The sequence below is a fragment of the Haliotis asinina genome, chromosome 13 (genome assembly GCF_037392515.1).
Source record: "Haliotis asinina isolate JCU_RB_2024 chromosome 13, JCU_Hal_asi_v2, whole genome shotgun sequence".
Classification (NCBI taxonomy): domain Eukaryota; kingdom Metazoa; phylum Mollusca; class Gastropoda; order Lepetellida; family Haliotidae; genus Haliotis; species Haliotis asinina.
In genome coordinates, this window is record NC_090292.1 from 15887747 (window position 1) to 15911501 (window position 23755).

General features: G+C 40.9%; 2 protein-coding genes across 2 annotated transcripts in view; one reads left to right on the top strand and one right to left on the bottom strand.

Moving 5' to 3' along the window:
• LOC137260195 (potassium voltage-gated channel unc-103-like) overlaps positions 1–20244 on the bottom strand; it is a 195262-nt gene extending 175018 nt beyond the window's left edge. The window contains exons 1-2 of the mRNA XM_067797892.1: positions 20150–20244; positions 9718–10448 (exon numbers count right to left, since the gene is read on the bottom strand). Of these exons, the coding sequence (XP_067653993.1) occupies positions 9718–10416 (699 nt within the window). The 5' untranslated portion in view covers positions 10417–10448; positions 20150–20244. The remainder of the gene's footprint in view (positions 1–9717; positions 10449–20149) is intronic.
• LOC137259369 (uncharacterized) lies at positions 10721–13194 on the top strand. The gene is made up of 2 exons (XM_067797043.1): positions 10721–10773; positions 12075–13194. The coding sequence occupies exons 1-2, from the start codon at positions 10721–10723 to the stop codon at positions 13192–13194; spliced, it is 1173 nt and encodes a 390-aa protein (XP_067653144.1).
• Positions 20245–23755: the final 3511 nt, after the last annotated feature.

The following is a 23755-nucleotide window of genomic DNA, read 5'->3' on the forward strand; positions in this document are numbered from 1 at the left end:
TTTATGCAACCAATGTGCACGAGAACTTTTGGTTACACTCAAAAAACCTTTTTCACTGTTTTTCGTGCTTTCACGAAAATCACAATATCTCGGGTTTTTTGCTTGCTACTCAGCTTAAAAATGTGTTTTAGCGAATGTTTTCTCAGTATGTTTTACCTAGTTCAGTTTTGTTTAGAAGCGTAAATGGAAATTTTAAAGTGATAAGTTTCTTTTGCCCATGAGTTTACTTACATACACACGCTTGACAAATCCATTGTGCAAGATATGAGTACTTAATAAATTAGTCGACGTATTATCGGTTAATGCTTGATTATTTATTTATTTTGTTTTTCACCTCATCTGGCCCTTCCACTCATGAGTTGCAATTTATTTATCATGTAACACATTGGCCGCATCTTAGACTCAGACGCCTCAGACTGAATACATGTACGAGACAGTAAAAATGCCAAACGCAAACCACAAAATGTTGTACATCCTTCACACACCCTCAGAGGCAGGGATGAACTCAGATTAAGCCCGAGTGCAATCACAGTTACTAAATATTTGCCGTCATGGACATGACACAAACAAATACACAAACACACAGACTTACGTGATGGCATATTGGGGTGAGTGAGTGTGTGAACGAGTTTATTTTTACACCGCACTCAGAAATATTCCAACTATATGGCGGCGGTTTGTAAATAATCGAGTCTGGACCAGACAACCCAGTGATCAACAGCATAAGCATAAATCTGCGCAACTGGGAACCGATGACATGCGTCAACCAAGTCAGCGAGGATGACCACCCGACCCCTTTAGTTGCCTCTTACGATAAGCATAGTCGCCTTTTATGGCAATCATGGGTTGCTGAAGGCCTATTCTACCCCGGGTAGACCTTCACGGGTCGGCATATGGAGGACAGAAAAGGAGCAGTAAGTGGTTGTATTGTATGTAATTTGCATTAATAAGAAACGTAATGGTTTACAATACATTGACTTAAGTTCGTTGATGCAGAACTAAGACGCACACTTGACTGCTGTGTGTTGAAATACATCATTGTGCTTACACGATTACACACGTACAAATTTGCAAGGTGACAGATTTTCATAATCATAATACGATCAAATATGAGAGTTCGTGTGGTTAGATGGGGTTTAACGTCTTGCCTAAGAATATTTCGCTCGTATGACAACGTGCAAGCGTGTGTAGGTGTGGATGCTTGTACTAGCCCAGCCTTATACTGGTTGTATAGTGCTAGCTCACTGAGATACCATGCCCCAGTTAAGCATGAGTACCCCCCACTCAGACACATCATACTGACTCCGAGCTGATCAGTCCTTGCTGTGACCATGAATGCCGACCACCAGGCAGGGACCAACAAGTAACATATCTTAACGTCTTCTAGTATGACGAGGCCAGGGATCGAACCCACGACCTGTCACTCTCCAGGAGGAGCTCTTGCCACTCCACCATAGAGGCCGCCCTTGGTGGCTGGAGCGACCTTTCATCATGTGGTCTGGCTGGGTAAATAAATGTCGCCGACTGCATGATTAACAAATACATCTTCATCATACCTTAAAAAACATTACCCAAATTAAGCCACACAAATCGTTCTCTTAGTCCCGGCTGGATAATCCTGATCCGGAAAAGACATATTGGGTAGTTGGTTCGTCTTGTCACAGACGATTCGGAAAACTGCATTATGGCCACAGACAGCGCTAATAAGTCTCAGATGGACGCTCTGGCCTACCAATGTCTGATCTGCTGTCTGCATCTCCCACCAAACTCTATATTGTGTTAGCAACACATGATAGCAGTGCACAGAGTTCACAACAGATACTCGCCCTCCTTCTTCATCTTCTAAAGGCATGGTTCGGTCACGTGGTCTTTTGACTAAAGGGTCAAGGTCAGACTATATTCATGAAGCTGTTCTGCGTACATGATGTGCGTGCGTCTGGAGGTACGCTGATCTGTGTGAGTATGGGTTTATCAGTATTCCAGCAATAGCACGTCGGGGGACAACGTGATATCTCTGAAATTCCATGCCACATTTACCATGGTCATCTACATGGTCATCAGTCAGAGACTGCAATACTGACCACCACCTTACAAGTCCTTGTTTCACTTGGTGAGGGCGTGAATGAGTTAAGCCTTACGCCGCAATCAGCAGTATTCAATCTATATGGCGGTGTGTACATAATCTAGACTTGACAACACAATCCGGTGATCAACATGATCAGAATCGATCTGCGCAATTGGGATACGATGTGTCAGCCTAGTCAGAGAACTCGCCCACCAGATCCCGTTAGTCGCGATCGCCTATTACGACAAGCATGAGTTACTGAAGATCAATACCACTCCGGATCTTCACGACTGTGTTTTGCCCAAAACCTGGAGTCGAACACCAACTGCCGAGACTGTGCCCACTACACCACTAATCATGACACTAATCATGACACAAATCATGACACTAATCATGACACTAATCATGGGTTTTCGCGACATATTACTGAGGGATGGCCCAGTAGTTGAAACATTAAAAAGAAAACAAAGAAAAAAAACAACAAAAAAGACAAAAAAACAATTCACTTTTTTAAACATTACAGAAAATGCGAAATGCGTAAACCTAAAATTTCCAGAGCGAAGAGGTATCGTGGCGACATCAGTGTTGCCTTGCCGACTGGCACCTGGAATTAAGTCGGTGCAATGTTCTCAGAGAAACACCATTAATTTCAGCACAATATCTTTGCACAATCATTAGATATGGACTTTATGTCCTTTCACGAAAATACCTTTCATTTTAAATCTTCAAGGTCACCTTGAATACAAACAGAACCTCCCAATGAGTTCTCGGTGCTGCATGATATTTCTTTACATGCCCCCAAAACATACATCGTCTTCGTACAAACAAAATCCAGTTTGAAGACAGTTTCAATCCGTTTGTGTAACGGAGCTAGCGCTCGCCTCGGGCATATAATTAAAACATTGTGACCCGAATCGAGGACATCATTCGATTCATTACACGTATTAACGTTCCATTACAACAGGGAGTCCTAATCTCATATGACGGTTTGGTTGCACCCATCAGGATTCCATGACAATAATCACAGAACAAAGATCGACTCGTATTGATACATTCTCGTAGGGGGTTTGATTCTTATACACGAAGATCTATTTAAAATACTCCGACACGCCATTGCGTAATGCGGTTTCGATAAGATGACAGCTAGTCTTTAGGCAAGCACTATAATTTGGGGTTGCGTTGCTACTGCGCATGTACAGCGTGATTACTGCCTTACGCAATAAGAGTTTGAATCAATGCGGATGAAAAGACTGAATTTTTCAAACATTTCCGTTTTTTCCAGGATCATGTTGTTTCAGCCAACAACTTGAAAGCGGCGGATAGCACCTTATCTTTAAAAGCCGAAAAAATACGTACGAAGAAGAATGCCGTTAGGGAAAGTTGATTTAGGAGAAAGAAATTCTCTGAAGTTGCAAATTAGCGAGACAAAACACTTTTCGGATTCCTGTTCCAATTGAAATGTGAGTAATTCTCGTGTTTTCTCACGGTTTGTTAGACACCCCAGAGACTTGGACGCCGTGTTGGTTCACATAAAAGAGGCCGTAGCTCTTTTTTCGACTCTGTTGCTACACGTGGAGAAGTAAAAAACATAATCTGCAATGAGCTTGTGACCCAACCATTACCACCTATTCGCTGCTGATGTCAATGGCACCTTCAATATAAAGCGATATCCACAAGAGCGAGGGAGGGAGTTTTAAGCGCTTTCAGCAATGTTGCAGAAATAACACGTAGGGCGACACCAGAAATTGGCTTCACACAACGTGCCCATGTTGGGAATCGAACCCGGGTCTCTGGTGTTAAGAGTGGACGCTTATACCAATCGGTTACCTCAACATCACTATATCAACAAGGCAGTTTCGATTTTACTGAAAACACCTGATATGTATGAACACATTTAGAAATGAACTTTCACAACTTATCATGTTTGCATGCCTGAGATTTGATACATAATATGCTAAATAATGAAACACGACATTTACAGTCACACTGTCCTCATACTCTCAGTAAGTTTTTTTTTTATTAAGCCGATCTGCTGCACGACTTTTCAAGCAAAGCGAAATGATTTGAATTCATTAAATACATATGCTGTCTCAGACTGACGTTAACTTAATTCCAGATTCCAGTTACATGAGAAATGGCTTGTCTGATAGCCACCTCTTTTGATAAATAAAAAAGAATGATATCCTTTCAGTTATAATTACATCCTTGAAATACACACAGCTCATCGCCAATATTGAAAGAGGTCCGTCAACATCAATAACTAAACTCTTCAACCATAAAACATCTTAGTCATTATATTACTTTACGCAAATCACAGAAATAAAATTAATCAAAATTCTCCATGAAGGAACATGCCCTGTACCGTCTGTCCTGGTCGAGCACAGAACTCAATCATTCATGGCGAGCAAGAACGCCAAAAGCAGTCAGGGAGTTATCATTGTTACCGCAAAAGTTCGGTGAGTTGACCTTCAACTGTGAAGGCTCTCGGAACATATGGCTGCGTTGAACATTTCGCAGACGCCGTCAGTTCCCATAAGCAATTTGGAGCGGAACAGCGTAGTCTCTCCGTCACCCGTAATGCATCACCATGTCCACCCCTTGCCTCTCCCTGATTCATCTCATCCCGGGGGGCAGGCGGCAGACCAGCCCCCATTCTTTATTCTCCGACATGACACCGAGGCAGCTTCTGTTAGCCAGCTGCATAATCCCTAATAAAAACAGCCCTCGCCTCGCGGTGCCTATAAAATCTGATGAAATCATATGATCTGGGCGATCCGTAGTCCTGGAAGTGGATAACGAGTTGTAGGATCGATAATCGATCCCCCTCATGCGCCCATATATCACTCATTATTATTTGACTAACGCCCGTGAATCCTATGTAAGCATCTCTAATTCAACTAAGTGAAAACATTTATCAGCGTTTATCATGCCAGGCGTCTTTAGAGCCGTCGCGAGACGAACCACTCCTTCAGTTAGCCATAAACTGGTTTTGAAGTACAGAAGCGCCCCTTTAACAGCCTTCCCCACAATTCAATTATCTCAGTATTCCCCTTGGAAGGCTTAACGGGTGTACTACACTGGCAACCGAACCCTCTACTAATATAGTTTGTTTTCTGGGCTGTAGAACTATCATCAGAATCAGCTTTTATTGCCCATTGGGTTTGGATAACAGTTGAACTTCTGACAATTTGGGCCACGCAACTGAAAGCAATCAAGTAGGGAACAATAGAAGGGCTTAAACCCGGCTTCAAACAACATCCCTTCTTCAGACCGATTTCTTTTGTTGTGTGGATTCTCAAGAGGCCTGTGCCATCTTGGAAAGAGGTTTAATGAAGACAAGGAATCCCTTGTAGAATGGGATATGATTATTAGAAGTGTCTATCCCCGTAATAGCGTCCTTTCATGTCAGTCTTTGTTGTTGAAAGGAATACCTTTCTTCTGAAGGGAGTTGAAATTCAGCCTCCTTGTGGAGGCATTTCATACCACGTGATGTGTCCTTGTGTTCTGCCAGCGAGAGATAACGAGAGACAGCGAGAAAAATACAGAGAAAACGAGAATTACGTACTGAGAGCGACATAAGGCACACACTATGCCCATGTGTGTGTGTGTGTGTGTATGTGTGTGTGTGTGTGTGTGTGTGTGTGTGTGTGTGTGTGTGTGTGTGTGTGTGTGTGTGTGTGTGTGTGTGTGTGTGTGTGTGCAAAAATACAAACGAGAAAGACTGAGATATAAAACGACTGAGAATAGATTTAAGTCATTCCTGACAAATACAGGTAAGACACGAAACAGGGCGCATATCCGGAGCTAAAACGACCCTCATGTCAGAGGAAAAAGAGTGTACGAGTGAGTATAGTTTAACGTCGCTGTTAGCAATATTCCAGCAATATTCCAGCAATATTCCAGCAATATTACAGTGGGGGACCTTCGACTGGCGAGTGGACGTGTTAACTATAAGGCCAGCAAAAGACCACAGATCAACAAATGAAATATGGCATCAGATTTGAAAAGAAGTCTCATGTTACAAGTCAGACATGTCTCTTGTTAGAAGTACATCCCATGAAAGGTCTCAATCTAATTAGCTTACTTATTGACATCAAAAAGGTTATAAAGTCACCTCAATTCCAATGTCTCAACCAATGATTAAACGCTGACAGAAGCAAATTTGAAACCCGATGTCCTTTGAGCGTTTTGTTGACGAGACGGGGCCTTTATAACTCTGTGCAAATTGCATTAGGGCCAAATCTTTGTAGTTTCTATTTGAGGTTATTTCATTTTTACTGCTTAATGAACATCATTGTTCGTTCCTTTGCAAAAACAATCTTTGAGGAAGGTTATCTTTTGTTGTCGTGATCAACGGGTGAGTTAATGAGTAAGGTTTTACGTCGCTTTTCAATCGTTTTCCAGTTATTTTAAAAATTATTCTTTTTGACCATTTTGTGAATTTTCCGATAAACCTACCAACATAACAGGCTGGTAGTGGGATTCAAACATTCTTTCAGTCGTGTCTGGAGTGTGCATTGCAGGGGACGCAACTCTGCCCAAAGCGTTGCTGTCCACGAATAGAGACCGCAGTTTTTGTTATAATGAATAACATTCGAAATATTGATGTTCCAATTTTACGTAAAATAGTTTGTGTAAAAATACAGAAATAGAGCATCTCACCCAAGCGTCTGCTAATATCAAATATATCAACACGAGTTAATAAAGTAAATATTTACCTTTATTTTTACCTTTATCAACAAGTGTTGTTTTTAATTGATATCAGTAGACACGCGGGTGAGAGTCTATTTATCATCCAAAATCATTCTTCATTAATTTCCAATGAAATATGTACATCTCCGATCACAGCACTGACATCAGATTTGCATTGCAGCGATGTCATAGCATTGTGACATCATCAAGTTCATGACGTCATAGAATTGTCAGGGCACTGAGCAAATTCTACTGTCCAAATGATATCCCCTTGGAGACATCGTTTGTTCTCAGACAAGCGCTATCTCCTGTAAAACACAGTTTTGAATGATAAAGACAGTTGTCTTGCGTCTTTAATAGTCGATTCGCGATTCTTGAAAAAACATTATTTTTGTTTTGCTTAGTGTGAAACTTGAAAAAAAGTCAACTAGTGGTTCCGAGAGGTGCGCGACCTTTAATTAATTCCGGTTTCGGGTCATTCAAAAAGTATTTCATTCTGACAGAAGCCAGGTACTGTTACTTCGGCCACAAAAACGATTTAAAGTTTCTTAAAAGTTTCTCGATCTGTAATTGAACGTAACGCAATAAACTGATCAATTTTGATTCGATTTTTGTAGCTGAAAATGTTTCCGCAAACAGTCGCCTACATTTCAGCCGTAACACACTAAAAGTCACACAGCGCCCAACTAAAACGGTTCAGGAGTTGGAATAAAATCGATTCTGTGGAACACCAAAGGCTAAGTTAGCTTTTAAAAAGTCGAAATTTAATTTAGTCGGATAATGGAAATATTATGTTTTTTTGAGTCCCTGTCATCACCTCCCCGCCTGTTAACAACGTACGGCCATTGTTTTGCGGGAGGAATGAAAGAAATGTGACAAATTTCTATGCAAGCTGAAAAGTTATAATAGACGTCCGGTATTTTCTTAATCCAGAAATGACTTTTTCGTTGGCATCAGGAAAGTAGAGTTTAATGAGAAATTTTTATGGCCTAACCCGCCTGTTTTCGACAGCTGGTTTCTAATGAACAAAAGTTCAACAATCTAATTATTCAAGCAATTCCCGCGGGTTGAAAGAAATCTTCCATGCACGAGATCCATTTGCAGTGGTGTCATAGTTATGATCATCAGCAGCTGTAGCAGCATCACCATCACCATCGTCCACGTTATCATAATCATCTTCATCACCATCATCATCGTCGTCGTCGTCATATCGTTATCATCATCATCAGTTCATGCCATAGTTCAGAATAATAGCCTTAGTGCATCGTCGTCGTCGTCATCATCATTGTAGTCGTCGTCGTCGACGACTTGAACATCATCAGCAGCATCGTCATCGTCATCATCATCACCAACCTCGTCTTCGACGTCATCATAGACAGTACAGATGTCACATCATCATCACCATCAAACCATTGTCATGTCATTGTTCAGAACAATGGTGTTAGGGTAGTAAACGGGTAGTAGCAGGTAGAAGTCTGTGATCTTATTTGGAAGCATCATTACAATCCACAATCATCGTCGTCGTCATCGTCATCGTCATCGTCATAGTATCGTCACATCATTGATGATTCAGGACAAAGTAGTCACTGTTGATGTATTTGGGCAGACAAATGTCAGTCAGCTGATCTGGTATTATCATCAATGGGAGGGTAGGGATACCTCGTCACCTTGTCTCCCTACGTCACATTGCTCGTGTCCAGTGCTTTGAAAGCTTGAAATAAACAACCACTGCCAACGCAGTGAACTCACATTAACGCCTTGATCATACGATTATCGGTTTTATCGTGTGGCGAGAGATGTCGCCCCAAATCGGTTTGTTCTTAAGCGTTTCACCGACATTGCTAGTTGCGTCCAATACCCTTTTTTGTGCCAAGTGTCAAAACGAAACACCCAAGTCCATTTGCTGACATTACACGAATAAAGTATGCTTCAGGTGATGAAGATATGTATAGATATGTTCCAATAATCAATGGACTCTTTCCCGTTATAAACGAACTCCAGCGATAAATGGACACGTGGTCAACAGGAGTCTAACGAATCCTACTTTATCATTATCGTTACGTGAATAATATTCAATGACAGTGCTGATATAATCACAGTTTGTCTCTACATGAAATCATACATTCGGTTATTCGCTCTCTGTTTTCAGCCTCGTCACAAACTCGCACTTCCGGTACCCTTTATACAACAGAGTAAGATTAAGGTCTGATTTCGTAACGCAGCGCCAGGAGGAATCATTAAAAATAGCCCACGTAACTTAAAGGACTTCTCCACGTATGTTCTCCCTTTAAGTATTCATTTATCAGTACAATGATACAATCGTAAACTCAGCCTGGCGATAGGCGTACTCTCTCGCCCATAAATCCGTTTCTTCGGATTTTTTAATGTCATGCACTCGTCTCGAACCAGCCGTGCCTTAGCGAGAAATAAAATATCAAAATGCAATCACAAACAGTTTGGTCAAACTTGGACAATCTACTGTTGTCTCGAAGTAAGACCTCTGCCATACTGTGCTTGTGTCGAAACTTTGACAACTCGAAGTGATCACGTATGTTCCGTCAACTTCGACACAATTGTGTTTGTATCTATCATAATTGTTCAAAACGTTTAATCTGATCCGGAAGTCTAGACAGCAGCAACGGTCACTGTGACCTGGCAGCAAATAACAACAAAGAGAAAAGTAGTTTTGCTTGTTTTGACATGTACCAAGAAGTCAATGTTTTGTGCGTCATCGGGTCATGCTTTAAGGTTGGAGTACCACACTTGATGCGACGTCAGTACTGATCACGACATCAGTGTTATAAATACTTATCACATGACACGATTAATACGGAAACAAGATTACAAGTAACCATCGTAGGCAGCGATTTGAATCAGTGATCGATGACTACCTTCAACTAAACTACGCGATGCATGCAGTAAATCTAGCTTAAATAATATGAAGTATAGCGAAGCCCTACCTTCTGTATGAGAAGTGCTTTGGTGCCTCCCTTGAGGAACTTCTTGGCTTGGGACGTCTCCTCAGGCGTTGTCGCAGCACTGGTCATCTTGTCCGAGGGTGTAGTCACGCAGCTCGAGGGCGTCTTGATCATCTTCTCCTCGCGCGACTTCTCCCCCGCGGAGTTGGAAGCAAGAGGAAGAGAAACACTTTTTCTCCTCTTTAGTGTGGACTGTTCTGTGTCCGAGGTTTCCCCCCTTTGATCTTCGGGGGTTGTCTCCCCTTTCGAATCCGGGAATGACGACACAGGGGTAGTAGGGTCCGATTTCATCGTATCGGACTTCAATTTTCCATTTGCCAACACAACACTTTTAACTGTTTTCTGAGAATCAGACGAATCCCGGAGCATGTAGCTGACACTTTCGTCTCTGGAATCGTCGCCGTTGTCCCTGGTGCTGAGAATGTCTTTGATACCGTATCGACTCCTGGAGCTCTCCGACCCCGGAGGCGTGAAAAATGTATCGGTTGATATACTCCGGAAGCTGTCAAGTGTTCCACTGCGCAGGTGACCGGAAGGCGGGATAAAGGCCCCCTCGGGGGGTGTCACGTAACTGTCTGATAATGTTAGACTTCCGGAAGGGGACATCACTCCGTCAGAAGGAGAAGCCTTTCGTTCTTGGTCATCGTGAACACTTAGTTTACTGACGTTTGGGTTATCCATGCTGAGGAGATGCGCTGACGTATAAACAGTAACTGCAAGGGAAAGAAATATCATTACAAACACACTCTTGAAGGAGTACGTATCCAGTTCAAGGATCGTCTTTTTGATAGTCTGGGATTGAAGAACCGATGACATAATTTCTTACCAAAACAACAGACACACATTTTACGTACGTGTTTTGCCATAATTCAACCCTTTACGTCCAAGGGGATCTATTTCAACATACAAACACGACTATATTATCCTGTTTGAAAATTTACTTAGAGAAAATATGTTTGACTGGATTTCCTGAAACTAAAAGATCATGGTGCCCTCTAACTTTGCCTTTTCGTCCTTTCACCGATACAACTACGTACTGTAGGGCATTAAAACAACGTTCGGAGGTTATGGCATTGGTTTCACATGCACGGTTGTTGTGCTGGTTTGGTTGGTTGGATCGTTGGTTAACGAAGCCCTCAGCATTTTTTCAGATATATGGAGGCGGTCTGGACCAGTCAATCTAATGGCCAGCAGCCCGAGAATCGAACTGTGCAAATTGGATACGATGACATGTGTCACCCAGGTCTGTGGGTGTCTCCGCCCAATCCCGTCAGTCGCCTCTCACAAGAACCGCTGGTTGTTGAAAACCTATTCCAAACTGGATCTCCACAAATGTTTGGCCTTATGAACGAATTGGTCACAGGGCTATCGAATCGCCCGAGCAGAAAAAAATACGACTGCAAATGACAAACAAAGATGGATAGGGCCGTGAAAGTTGGTGGCGACATTCAGCAGCCAAAACCTCAGGAACCATATTGGTGTTCATACTGTCGACCATCCGATTTCTTCCAACCCACCTTACACAGCTGCAATATATACGCTGGCGTTATAGGCAATACTAACTCATACATAAGCAATTCAATAAGGCCAGGCAGCGACGTCTTCAGATGTTCTATTTGATCAGAACTGTTACTGTACACTTGTAAATTGAAGGGCCGAGTACCGCCAGCCACGATAATGAAATTGTCAATAGTACATGCTATCTTGTAGGTTTATCATCTTGCGTGTTGGGTCTGCGACCTGGCCGCAGCTCTAAGTGCTGCACTTACAGCGAACAGATCACGCCACAATACCGATCGAAAAAGCCAAAATGGTAAAATGTTGTGTCTGGCATCGATGTTCGATGGACGCGATGTCCTTTCATATTTCTGAAGGGACGACGACCAAAGGTAGACATAATCAGGTTAGACCAAAATATAACAAAATATATGATGCCCACATACATTACCATTGACTGACAGGCAAAAAAATAGTATACATGTGTAATATTGGGTTCAGATAATTTAAGGTTCAGTAATTTTTGTTTAGCTGAATGCATATTCAGATGTTCAGCAAGAGTGTATTGGCCTTTGGGACTATTTGATGATACGGTAGAGTGTGTCTCCTGTTGGTTATCACTTTTAATTTTGACTTCATGTCTGAATTGGAGTGTCTCCAGTCAGTCCTGTTTTGCAGGCTTTGACGTGGGGAAAGTATTTTCAGTGACCACGCAAGACGTAGCAACAACAGTATCCGTGAAGCCACCAAAACAAACACAGCATCCTTGAAGCGTCCAACAACAAAAACATCATTGAAGCGTCTGACAAGAATAGTATCCGTTATGTCTCCAACAAAAACAGTATCCCGGAAGAGTCCACCAGCATTAGTATCTGTGAAGCCTCTACCAACAACAGTATCCTGGAAGCGTCCACCAACAACAGTATCTGTAAAGCCTCCGCCAACAACAGTATCCTGGAAGCGTCCACCAACAACAGTATCTGTGAAGCCTATACCAACAACAGTATCCTGGAAGCGTCCACCAACATTAGTATCTGTGAAGCCTCCGCCAACAACAGTATCCTGGAAGCGTCAACCAACAACAGTATCTGTGAAGCCTGTACCAACAACAGTTTCCTTGAAGCGTCCACCAACAACAGTATCTGTGAAGCCTATACCAACAACAGTATCCTTGAAGCGTCCATCAACATTAGTATCTGTGAAGCCTCTACCAACAACAGTATCCTTGAAGCGTCCACCAACATTAGTATCTGTGAAGACTCCACCAACAACAGTGTCATCCTTGAAGCGTCCAACAACAAAAACATCGTTGAAGCGTCTGACAAGAATAGTATCCGTTATGTCTCCAACAAAAACAGTACCCCGGAAGAGTCCACCAGCATTAGTATCTGTGAAGCCTCCACCAACAACAGTATCTGTGAAGCCTCTACCAACAACAGTATCCCGGAAGAGTCCACCAACATTAGTATCTGTGAAGCCTCCACCAACAACAGTATCCTGGAAGCGTCCACCAACAACAGTATCTGTAAAGCTTCCGCCAACAACAGTATCCTGGAAGCGTCCACCAACAACAGTATCTGTGAAGCCTATACCAACAACAGTATCCTGGAAGCGTCCACCAACATTAGTATCTGTGAAGCCTCCGCCAACAACAGTATCCTGGAAGCGTCAACCAACAACAGTATCTGTGAAGCCTGTACCAACAACAGTTTCCTTGAAGCGTCCACTAACAACAGTATCTGTGAAGCCTATACCAACAACAGTATCCTTGAAGCGTCCATCAACATTAGTATCTGTGAAGCCTCCACCAACAACAGTGTCTGGAAGACTCCACCAAGAACAGTAGCCCTAAAGCCCCCACCACCAAAAGTACCCTTGAAGCGTCGAACAACAATAGTATACTTGAAGCGTCCACCGACGACAGTATCATCCAAGCAAGTCAAAACACTGATTACAGAATAGTCTGTAATACTTGTTTACTGGGTTCCGTCCTATTGTGCAACATAGTGAGATAACCAGTCCAGAACGTTCACACCAATTCTTTTAACTGGATACATAACTATTAATCAGTATGATTTGATACGTCTAAGCACTTGTATATTGCAACACTACGCTCCTTCTAATTCTTGCAAACACGTCGTCAGTATCCTTGAAGCGTCCATCAAGAACAGTATCCTTGAAGCCTCAACCAACAAATCAGTACACTTGAAGTCTCCAACAACATTAATTACCTTGAAGCGTCAAGCAACAGCAGTATCCTTGAAGCGTCCATCAAGAACAGTATCCTTGAAGCCTCAACCAACAAATCAGTACACTTGAAGTCTCCAACAACATTAATTACCTTGAAGCGTCAAGCAACAGCAGTATCCTTGAAGTCTTAACCAACACAAGTATCCTTGAAGTGTCCGCCAACAATAGTAACCTTGACGCGTCAAACAACAGCAGTAACCTTGAAGTGTCCACCAACATCAGTATCCCCTTTGCAATCAGCAACAGCCTTTTCCAAGAAAGGTTCATCAACAACAGCAGCTGTGACCAAGGAACTATGAACAGCATGACCTAAGCATGCAGTAACTGCTCTGTCGAAAACTCAGTGTAGACAGCTTTAATTTTAATTTAGTATTCCACTGCCATTAATCTTTGAAGTTAAATGAATACCCGAAACACGAGGCGTGACAAAGGCTCCTTTTTAACACAAGAGCTATGCATAATTTAGATAATGAAAGCCTTTTGTTAATCCTTATAGAATTCATTAGATGAGTTCTTAGACGTTGATCCTTCAACTGTTACACGTTTGGGGTTGTAAACATAAACTACATGGATGGGGCACAAATGCGTAAAGAACGGTTCTAAAAGTTTTCAGGAAGTAATCTGTTGAAACCTTACTGGAAATTGCGGATGTATATTGAAACTGAATTTGGGCAACTGCATTTTGGCAGGGTGATCTAATTGTTTCTTGACCGTTTCAGTGCTATGAGACTTAATTAGCCAAGTGACATAGTTTAGATGCATTACCATCAGGTATCGTTCAATAATGATCTAACAGACCATTCACTTACACTGATTTACCCACAAGACCCAGATTGTTTGTTGTTTAACACCACATTCCGCATTTTGCAGCTTTGTGACAGCGTTCTGTAAATAATCGAGTCTGGACCAATCAAATGTGTGAACAAAATGAGCATCTGTCTACGCACTTTGGATACGACGCCATGTGTCAACCCAGTCAGCGATCATGAACACCCGATCCCGTTAGTCGCCTCTTACGACAAGCATGGGTTGCTACAGACCAATTCTAATCCGGACCTTCACGGGAGCTTCACACACAAAGTGAAACTAGTTTCACTGATGGAGATATACGCATGAACAAGAATATATGGTGCGATAAGGACTTTAACTTTCAAACTGATAACTTTTCAATGATGCTGGCCAAGATTGCCGACCGACTTTTCCCGGGTCTGAAAAAATGGTTGAACAACTGAAACAGTATATTTTCTGCGTTACTGTGGAAGACAGTATTTTCCAAAAATGAAAAGTGAGTGAGTGAGTTTAGTTTTACGCCGCTTTTTAGCAATATTCCAGTAATACGAGGGTTGGCTGAAAAGTTCTAAGCCTCACTGTGAAAAAAAGTTACAAAGTCCACGTTTGTAATTTATTTTTCTACATAGTCCCCTTCCAAGTTCACACACTTTTGCCAGCAATGCTGCAAGGCCCGAATCCCGGTCAGGAAGAAATCTTCTTCTTCTTGGTGGGGAAAAACCACTCAGGCTGAGAACTTTTCAGCCAACCCTCGTATCACGGCGGGGGACATCAGCAAATGGACTTCACACATTGTACCTATGTGGGGAATCGAACCCGGGCCTTCGGCGTGACGAGCGAACGCAGTGACCACTAGACTACCCCACCTCCCCCCAAAATGAAAATTACATGAAAAGATGAAAATGGAGGCCACATATAATTAGAGAACGGTATATGGACAACGGGATCTATATCTTTGTTGTAGTGCTAAGTCCGAAAAACTGACAACCGTGAAGGGACATCCGGAAGTTTCACGAAGGAATTCCACATGTAGGGAGCGTAATTCTTTACGCCGTTTCACGTGTATTCAGTATTCAGGTACATCACGCAGGAAGAAGGACTTTAATTACCCTGCCTGACGTTCTGCATTAAGGATAGAAACCATGGCCTTGTCAACACGAAGGCAATATGCTGTGTCTGGATGGGCTATCCAAGTTGATCTGCTGTTTGGGATGTCACTAAAAAGTGATTATTAATGAAGCAATCGACTTAATTTCTGACTTTCTTATCGGTCATTTTAGATATTTATAATGTTACGTTTTTTGCTGATGTTACCACAATTTGAGTTATCTTATGGTTTTTTTGGGTTTTTCAAAGTAACCCCAATGTGATGCTTGCCTTGGACGTTTACCATTTAGGTCAGTGATTCCTGGCACACGTGACGGACTCAGCCCTATTCAGTCAATTGTAGCGTGAGGACACGCGAGGCCACCTTTCCTAAACTAGTACCTGACTTTTCAAGGGCAGTGGGGCAGCAGAGTGGTTATTCCAAAGACCTGGATTTGATTCACACATATGTGAAGCCCATTTTCCGCGTCCCCTGGCGTGATGTTTCCTGAAATAATGCTAAAGGCGGCGTGAAACTACACTCAGCTTTTCGCTGATGAAACTGATGACACCGTTGATAATATTTCAACAAAAACATGCTAAAAATGAAATATTGAACGCATTAGTTGCGTTGATGAACAACGTCTGCACGCATTGACTTAAGGCTTACAGAAGCCTTCTATCATTCCATAATGTGTCTCGAGTAAAGGTCGATAACATAACGGACGTCATCAACAGTACACTGTTTGACTGACAAGACCACCTGTAAGAAGTAATCTGCACTCTTTCATCCTCGATAAGCTTGTCTGATGACTCCTCTGGAGACAGGAAGCCCAATTGTGCCATATTCACTTCCCCCTATGAGCACGGACACAAATAATTAACTGTATGTTTACAATCCGCAGCGTTGGTTCGAGGTAAAATGAATGTTTGGTTCCAGACATAACTAACACTGCTACCAGATGAAGAAGGCTTCACCGCTACTGGATGTCCTTCACGAATGGAACCCTTCTGAGGCGGGTTGACTGTAGGCAGAGCTAATTTAATTTGTCTGTCGTGATAAGAATTATTAGATGGCCAAAGCAGCCGGGGAGCTGTGCTTACTGCAGATCAGATCAAAGGTATGTGTTGCTTGTTATGACGTTGCTCTCAGATGAGGCAACTGTTGTTAGCAGCTTGTATTTTGGGCCAATTATTAAGGGCTTAAGTGATAGCATTGTCGCAAACGGATGTGGGTTAGTCTTGCTTGTTTTTGTTTTGTCTATTTTCAGTGATTTCAGATCGTGCAGCAATTTAGAAAAAAGACCCCACAGATTATTTAGGATTATAATATTTCACGAATCGAAAGGAAGGTTATTTTGGACATAAGACATAAGAAGTTGACCAAATGAATATGAGATACATAGGTAAAGGAATATGAGATACACAAGTAAAGATATATGAGATACACATGTAAAGATATATGAGATACACAAGTAAAGATATATGAGATAAACAAGTAAAGATATATGAGATACAAAAGTAAAGGAATATGAGATATATATGTAAAAGCATATGAATTACCCAAGTAAAGGAGCACGTGATACACAAGTAAAGGAATATGAGATACACAAATAAAGGAATATGAGGTACACAAGTAAATGAATATAAGATACACAAGTAAATGAATGTAAGGTACACAAGTAACGATATAGGAGATACACAAGTACAGAAATATGAGATACATTACTAAAGATATATGAGATACACAGGTACAGGAATATGAGATACACAAGTAAAGATATATGAGATACACAAGTACAGGCATATGAGATACACAAATAAAGAAATATGAGACACACAAGTAAATGAATATAAGATACACAAGTAAATGAATGTAAGGTACACAAGTAACGATATAGGAGATACACAAGTACAGAAATATGAGATACATTAGTAAAGATATATGAGATACACAAGTACAGGAATATGAGATACACAAGTAAAGATATATGAGATACACTAGTACAGGAATATGAGATACATTAGTGAAAATATATGAGATACACAAGTACAGGCATATGAGATACACAAGTACAGGAATATGACATAGACAGGTAAAGATGAGACACACAAGTAACGATATATGAGATACACAAGTAAAGGAACATGAGATACACAAAAAAAGGAATATGAGATACACTAGTAAATATATATGAGATACACAAGTAAAGTTAAAGGTCACAGGCAACGTAAAACACAACTTTGCAGATTCTGGTACCTTTTGGTATGCAATTACCGAAACAAATCATAAAAAATGCCAATTCAATCTATAAAGTTGAAAAAAACGCGATGAAAAAAGCCCGCGAAATCGGAGTTCAAACGTTTCACTAAATTTCCCCCAGCACTGGGGGGAAAACTGGTTTCAATAGCTGTGCTGCGCTGCGTCCATAACGCATGCGCAGTGAATAAATTCGCGGAGCTTGAAACAGTATGCATACTGAGGTCGTGAGCAGTAGTCTAATCTTGGTGGTGTACACAAACAAGTAAATAATCTGCTCGTTACGTAAAAAAAAAAATGTTGATTGTGGTGAGCAGTTTCTGTCACAGAGAAAGCTCAGTGTCTGGTTTATTCACACCTACATGTCTGCCTGCCTGTCTGCTAAAGACAACATGCAATACACAGCTTCAATCATTGACCACGTGCGATTTGAACTTAACACCTATCAGACTATACGACATAAAGAAAACAAGCTGATTTATGACTCGTGCACCCAAGTCCCGTGTCTGTCACATTATGTAATTAGGCACGTGTGATACACATGACCTGTTTTTATGTCTTTTTAAACTACATCCATTTTTTTCGGATGACTGGATCTGACGGAAACTGGTGCAAACTCTTGCCAGTTTCAAGTCCTGCTTTGTACTTGGACGAATGACAGATTCCAGCCGCGCAGTAGTTTACTATCTCTACTGACATGATTTTTTATTGGAAATTCAGAGAATATGCATTTTCCAAACCCAACATCTCTATATACATTCTTCATGGATAACAACTTCTTTTAGTGTATATGATTTTGTTTGACAACAGTACATGGATCCATACTGAAACGACGGATCAAGTACACTAAAAGAAGTTGTTATCCATAAAGAATTTTACTTTCTGGTGACTGGCTATACTTCTAAAATGCCCATCAAACAGATCATCATTCTGTACACATAATGAAACCTAGCGTATCAGCAAATGAAACAGCCACTCGGAAGCCGTCGTTTCACTTGAGTGCATATCCACCCGCTATGGCTGGGTTCGGTCTCCCGAGGGCTTCGTTTCGGGGGAAGTAAGCCCAAGTACAAAATATTGCACTTTTGAATCGCGGTTGTACGCTTATAATTGTGTTTATTTGTTTTTTTAAAAGCAGCAGTGTATATTATATGTCATGAATAAGTGATAAATGTGTTTTAATTATGTTTGATTTTTTGGTTGCATGTGACCTTTAAGGCAAATTTAAAATTCAAGACAGGAGTAGAGAATCAAAGTAATATTTATGTTCGTTGGGATAAACGGATCTTTGACAAAATGTGTAGTAAATTTGGAAGGGATATACACACCACTTCAGAATGCATGAGAAACGTTTCATGAGAGGGATGTAGAACTTGGTATTCAGGCTTAAGACAAAATGTTATGGATGTCAGATGTACGGGAAAAGATGAACGTACAGTGTATACTGTCCCATCAGGGACGCAAAGGCCAGGAAACCGTTCAACTTTAACAAACCCGGACATACATGCTCTTAAAATAGTTGGAGAACCCGAACTTTCAATTCGAATAGGCAGTATGGGCGTCATCAAACTCTTCAAAGACAGACATCTTATGAACGCATGACTAGTTCTCTTAAACACCACGCCTACGTACAACACCTGGCATGCAACTGCACAACGCACTAGCCTCTTCCATGTGCATGGTGTGTTATTCTCTATTTGGAAGGTTTCCAAGATGGTCGAGAAATAACTGCAGACCATTAATTTTGATAATCACCTTGCATCACACAGTTGTTTGTGTTTGTTTATAGCTGCTATATTGTTCTTGGGTTTTTTTCTTTGTTTTTGTCACCTCATACACCAATCATCTTTCAAGAACGGTTGCTGAACCAGTAATAACAAAGTCCTCGTGGTGATGCACTCGACAAACATTCATTAATTATTAGCATATCGACATTGACTGACTCGGATATATTTCCCAATCTTTTCAACCTTAAATCAAAAATGAAGTTCACCTACTTAAGGATAAAATTGTACATCAGTCTTCATTTTAGTCATTTGGTCCTTGATGCAAATGAGTATGTAAAAAGGGCCACAGCATATCTAATAACACTCAATGAAGGTAGTAAAAACAACATATTCTAGTTTTCTAAAATGATAACAATTGTCTTGTGAAGAAAATATTGTAAGCAAGAATGTTAACAAAAAAGATTTTATATTATTATATATTATATATTATATATTATATATTATATATTATATATTATATATTATATATTATATATTATCGTAAGATATCTAAGCAATAATCACTCTATAATATGGTTTGAGAAGTTTATTACCGAAATGCTAGGAGTGTACTTACGATGTTGTCTTACATTTCGATAGATCGTCATTTACACACAAGAAGCACATTATACGATTTTAAAAGCGTTAAACCAAATTCGATAAATACCAAACAACGTCCTACTATCAAACTATCCATGGATGAATTATTCACTACACACCCATTCTTAAACATTGGGCATCGAAAGCATCACCTTGATTCACCTACCTTAGCTTAGCTCCTCACAGCGATCCTATCATCCACACACAGCATAGCCAGACAGTGCACGGCTAAATCGGGAGCTTGATGACAGCTGATGACACCTGAAGGGAAATAGAATCATCCTAGAGACACACAAGACAGCGGGAACCAGTCGACGACCACCTTTATGAGGACCAGTGACGTCTCAAATTGACCGACTGCGAACCAAATTAGGCTTGACAGAGCTTATCTCAATATCATAAAACATGCAGGTATTTTCAGTTTCTTTAAACCATGAGAGCCAAATTGTAAAAACAGTATGTTGGTTTTGTGTTTTATCAAATATTTATACTCGATTTCCTTTTAAATATCATCGTTGTTTGTTCTTCAAATAAGTACTTTGCATAACACTTAAATAGCGCAATACCGTACATAGACTTGTCTCCTAAAGGCTCTCCCAGTACAAACACGCCAATGCGATAATCTTCAGCTGTCATCTATTTGATTCGAGGACGGAATGGCTGAGTATCAGAGGATCAAGATAGGGCAAGGAGACGAACTAGCCAGCTAGAGGAATCCAGAAAGACTCGATTCTCACAGCACCTTCAGGATGAAGGAAGGCATGGCAGAAGAGCGCTGCCTCACCTTGTAAGCCTTTCTAAGATCCTTCTGTAAACATTTTCCTTTGTCAGTAATCAATTTCAAGCTGAAAGCAGCTTTATTCGTCCCAACCGCCTTGGGAAGTATCATTGTCCAATAAAACACATTGTGCCGCTCGTTCCTTTGTAGCATGGTTGAGGTGTAAACGACATCAAAGTGCCACTCGTGTCATCGATAACACATTTACGTTGGAAGTAGATGTCTTCGATTTGATTGATTTAGGTAACGCTTATTGGCAGCTGGGGAACTTGAGGGAAAACGGAGATGGGGACGGAGGGACTCTGCTACACTGAAGCCAGCATGTGTTCGGTACTGACAACCCTTGAATGAAATTGATTACCATACACGTGTAATGGGTATCATTCGAAACGTAAGAACAACATATGTTGACTGAAATCTACAAGGACATGTGTGAAATGTACATTGTAATGGGTATCACTTGAATGAAATGTACATCAGTTTTGATCATGGATTATCGCAGACTTCCCCATAACATTCTCTGATGATCTTAGAAATATATCCCACCAACCTTGTCGCTTGAAAAGACAACATGGAACAGATCGATCTCAATTCATTCGCCGTACTTCAAACTTTATTCCAACATCACTCTACTAGTCTGCCGTGTATCAATATTTTGCTTTGTTTGATTCCCACTCAAGAAAATGGTGTGCTTCACCGCTGATCTTGCAATTACAGAAGTCGATACGCGCTATGGCGGAGGCCTTTGAAATATCTTTGATGAAATGTGAGATTGAAAAAACGTATCATTTTTCTTTTATCCACAAAGGATGGAGTAAATAAAACACAAATGTGGGAGGGTTGTTTTAGTACAAGCATCAATCTTTCGATGTCAACGTTATGTTTTATAATTCTCCGTATACTTTGTTATTAATCTTTATCGGACACACGTGTATTACGAAATCTCACGATGACGAACGGAGAAGTCGATGACTTCCATTCAATACGGAGATTGATTCATGTTCGCAACAACATCCCCACATACCGCCCCCGCCCACGACCTCAACCCCATACCCCAACCCCAACCACATTCTGCTTATTTCCTTGACGACTGACCATCAATAGGTTCGAGTCTGTTTCAATATGAACATCTGACGCTATAAGTACCGCCAATGAACGTGTTTCCAAACACAAAGGGTAAATTGTCTGGTCGATCATACATTGTATTTATAGGGTTGCATTACAGTGAACACATGTTAAGAACGACCTTTTTTTCAGAAAACATTGGGTTACAACGAGAGAGTAACCATGGTAACATAAATTAGCGAGATTCAAATACCCATAGGTTATTTTTTTATGCATAAGACATTTTATTGAGAATGTTCACAGAAAGAAAGGTTTCAAAACAACACTTGGCGTCATATCCACTGACAATGTATTGAATGACGCTGTTTGAAAGGGCCATGACGTCATAGGCAACTAATGACGTCATCTATTGTTATTTGTGATAACTGGTTGATGTAACTTCGTGTTACCACAGGCAGATTAGCTAATAAAGGAACCAGTGGAATGGACAATACCAAACCTCATGAAACACAAACGACAAGATGAATGCTAAGTACAAATAAATAACTGAAACAATCAATTCCCTCTGTCTATTATGCAGCAATACATTACTAGGTAGCGACCAGTTGTCGCCGCGTACCACTTATCGCCAACATTTATGTGTAGCGCTTGTGAAGACGTGTGATTTTATTTCTCGTCCTCTATCGCTTTAGTGATGTGTCAATGTGTGAAATAGTACGAAAGTACATATGAAGCTGTCTTCTTACGGGCTACAACCGGGCGTTGGCGATATCTGGTACGCGTCGATAACTGGTAGCTAGCCAGTACCCATTTTAGATCATTGCTGAAGTCGATGCTTCAAACGCGGCAATATTTTTTTCTTAAATTCGGATCCACAGATATGAGTCACGAAACATTACGTCACAATATTCACTGGTTTGAATTTAGTTGGATAGCTCAGAGGCAAAAGCATTCCCTTGTCAAGCCAATGGTCTGGGTTCGATTCCTGACATAGGTGTAGTGTGTGAAGCCAGGCAGACAGACTTCTTTATTCAGTATATAAGACCATGGCCCACATTGTAATAATGTAACAATTTAATTCATTTAAATCATTTTAAATCAGTAACAGGCATACACTATTGCCTTAGAAAACTGTCCAACGGTTGTCCTAAAGAACAGGCGTAATATATCCCTTAAAGTCAACAAGTGCAGAATAGTGACTGAAATTTATTAAAGCCATTTTATTGGATTCACCTTCTTAATATTAACGGACGGTTCGTACAAAATATTAATTCACTCGTTTTCTCAGTGCAGTTATTGTACGATAAAAAACAAAAAGAACAGAAAAACTTCCGCCACTAGTTACAGGATGCCCATTGGTACTACTCCAGTCATGTACGTGCTTTGAGAACGAGCTGATAGTGATTTATTGACATCTTGTTATGAAAGATTTCATTTGTTCCGCTTTAGTTATTGCATTCCGTTACAAGATTGCAGCCTCCATGTACTCTTTGCCATGTGCTCGGTAACAATACCTTCGAACATCAAATATACACTTCTTTTCACATCTGGATCCCAGAACTAGGTGATATATGTTAATATTCTGTGCTTTCAGATGTTTCACCAAAGGTTTTGAAAGAAAAGAACAAAGAATCATATCTATGAAGAATCTGGAATTCAAACAAACGACTAATATTTTGGCGTCGCCTAAGGGCAGAAAATTCTGCTCAACGAATAGCAGATCTAGAGCTTCGGACAATTTGACACCCGTGTCCTCTTTTGTAGGGAAAGATATGGTAAGACATTCCCTGAATACAGACAGTCACAGTCTTATAAGATCACTTAATCTGATACATCCCTCTGTTGTTTAACGATTTGTGAATGGCGTATTGACATTTAGGTGTTAGCCGGGTATGCTATCATTTTACGCAGACCTGTTACAAAAGTGTT

Coding starts and splice junctions, on each gene's coding strand:
- LOC137259369 (XM_067797043.1), top strand. CDS start 10,721: ATGGTGCCCTCTAACTTTGCCTTTTCGTCCTTTCACCGATACAACTAC. Junction 10,774..12,074: donor CACCGATACAACTACGTACT/GTAGGGCATTAA, acceptor CAACAAAAACAG/TATCCCGGAAGAGTCCACCA.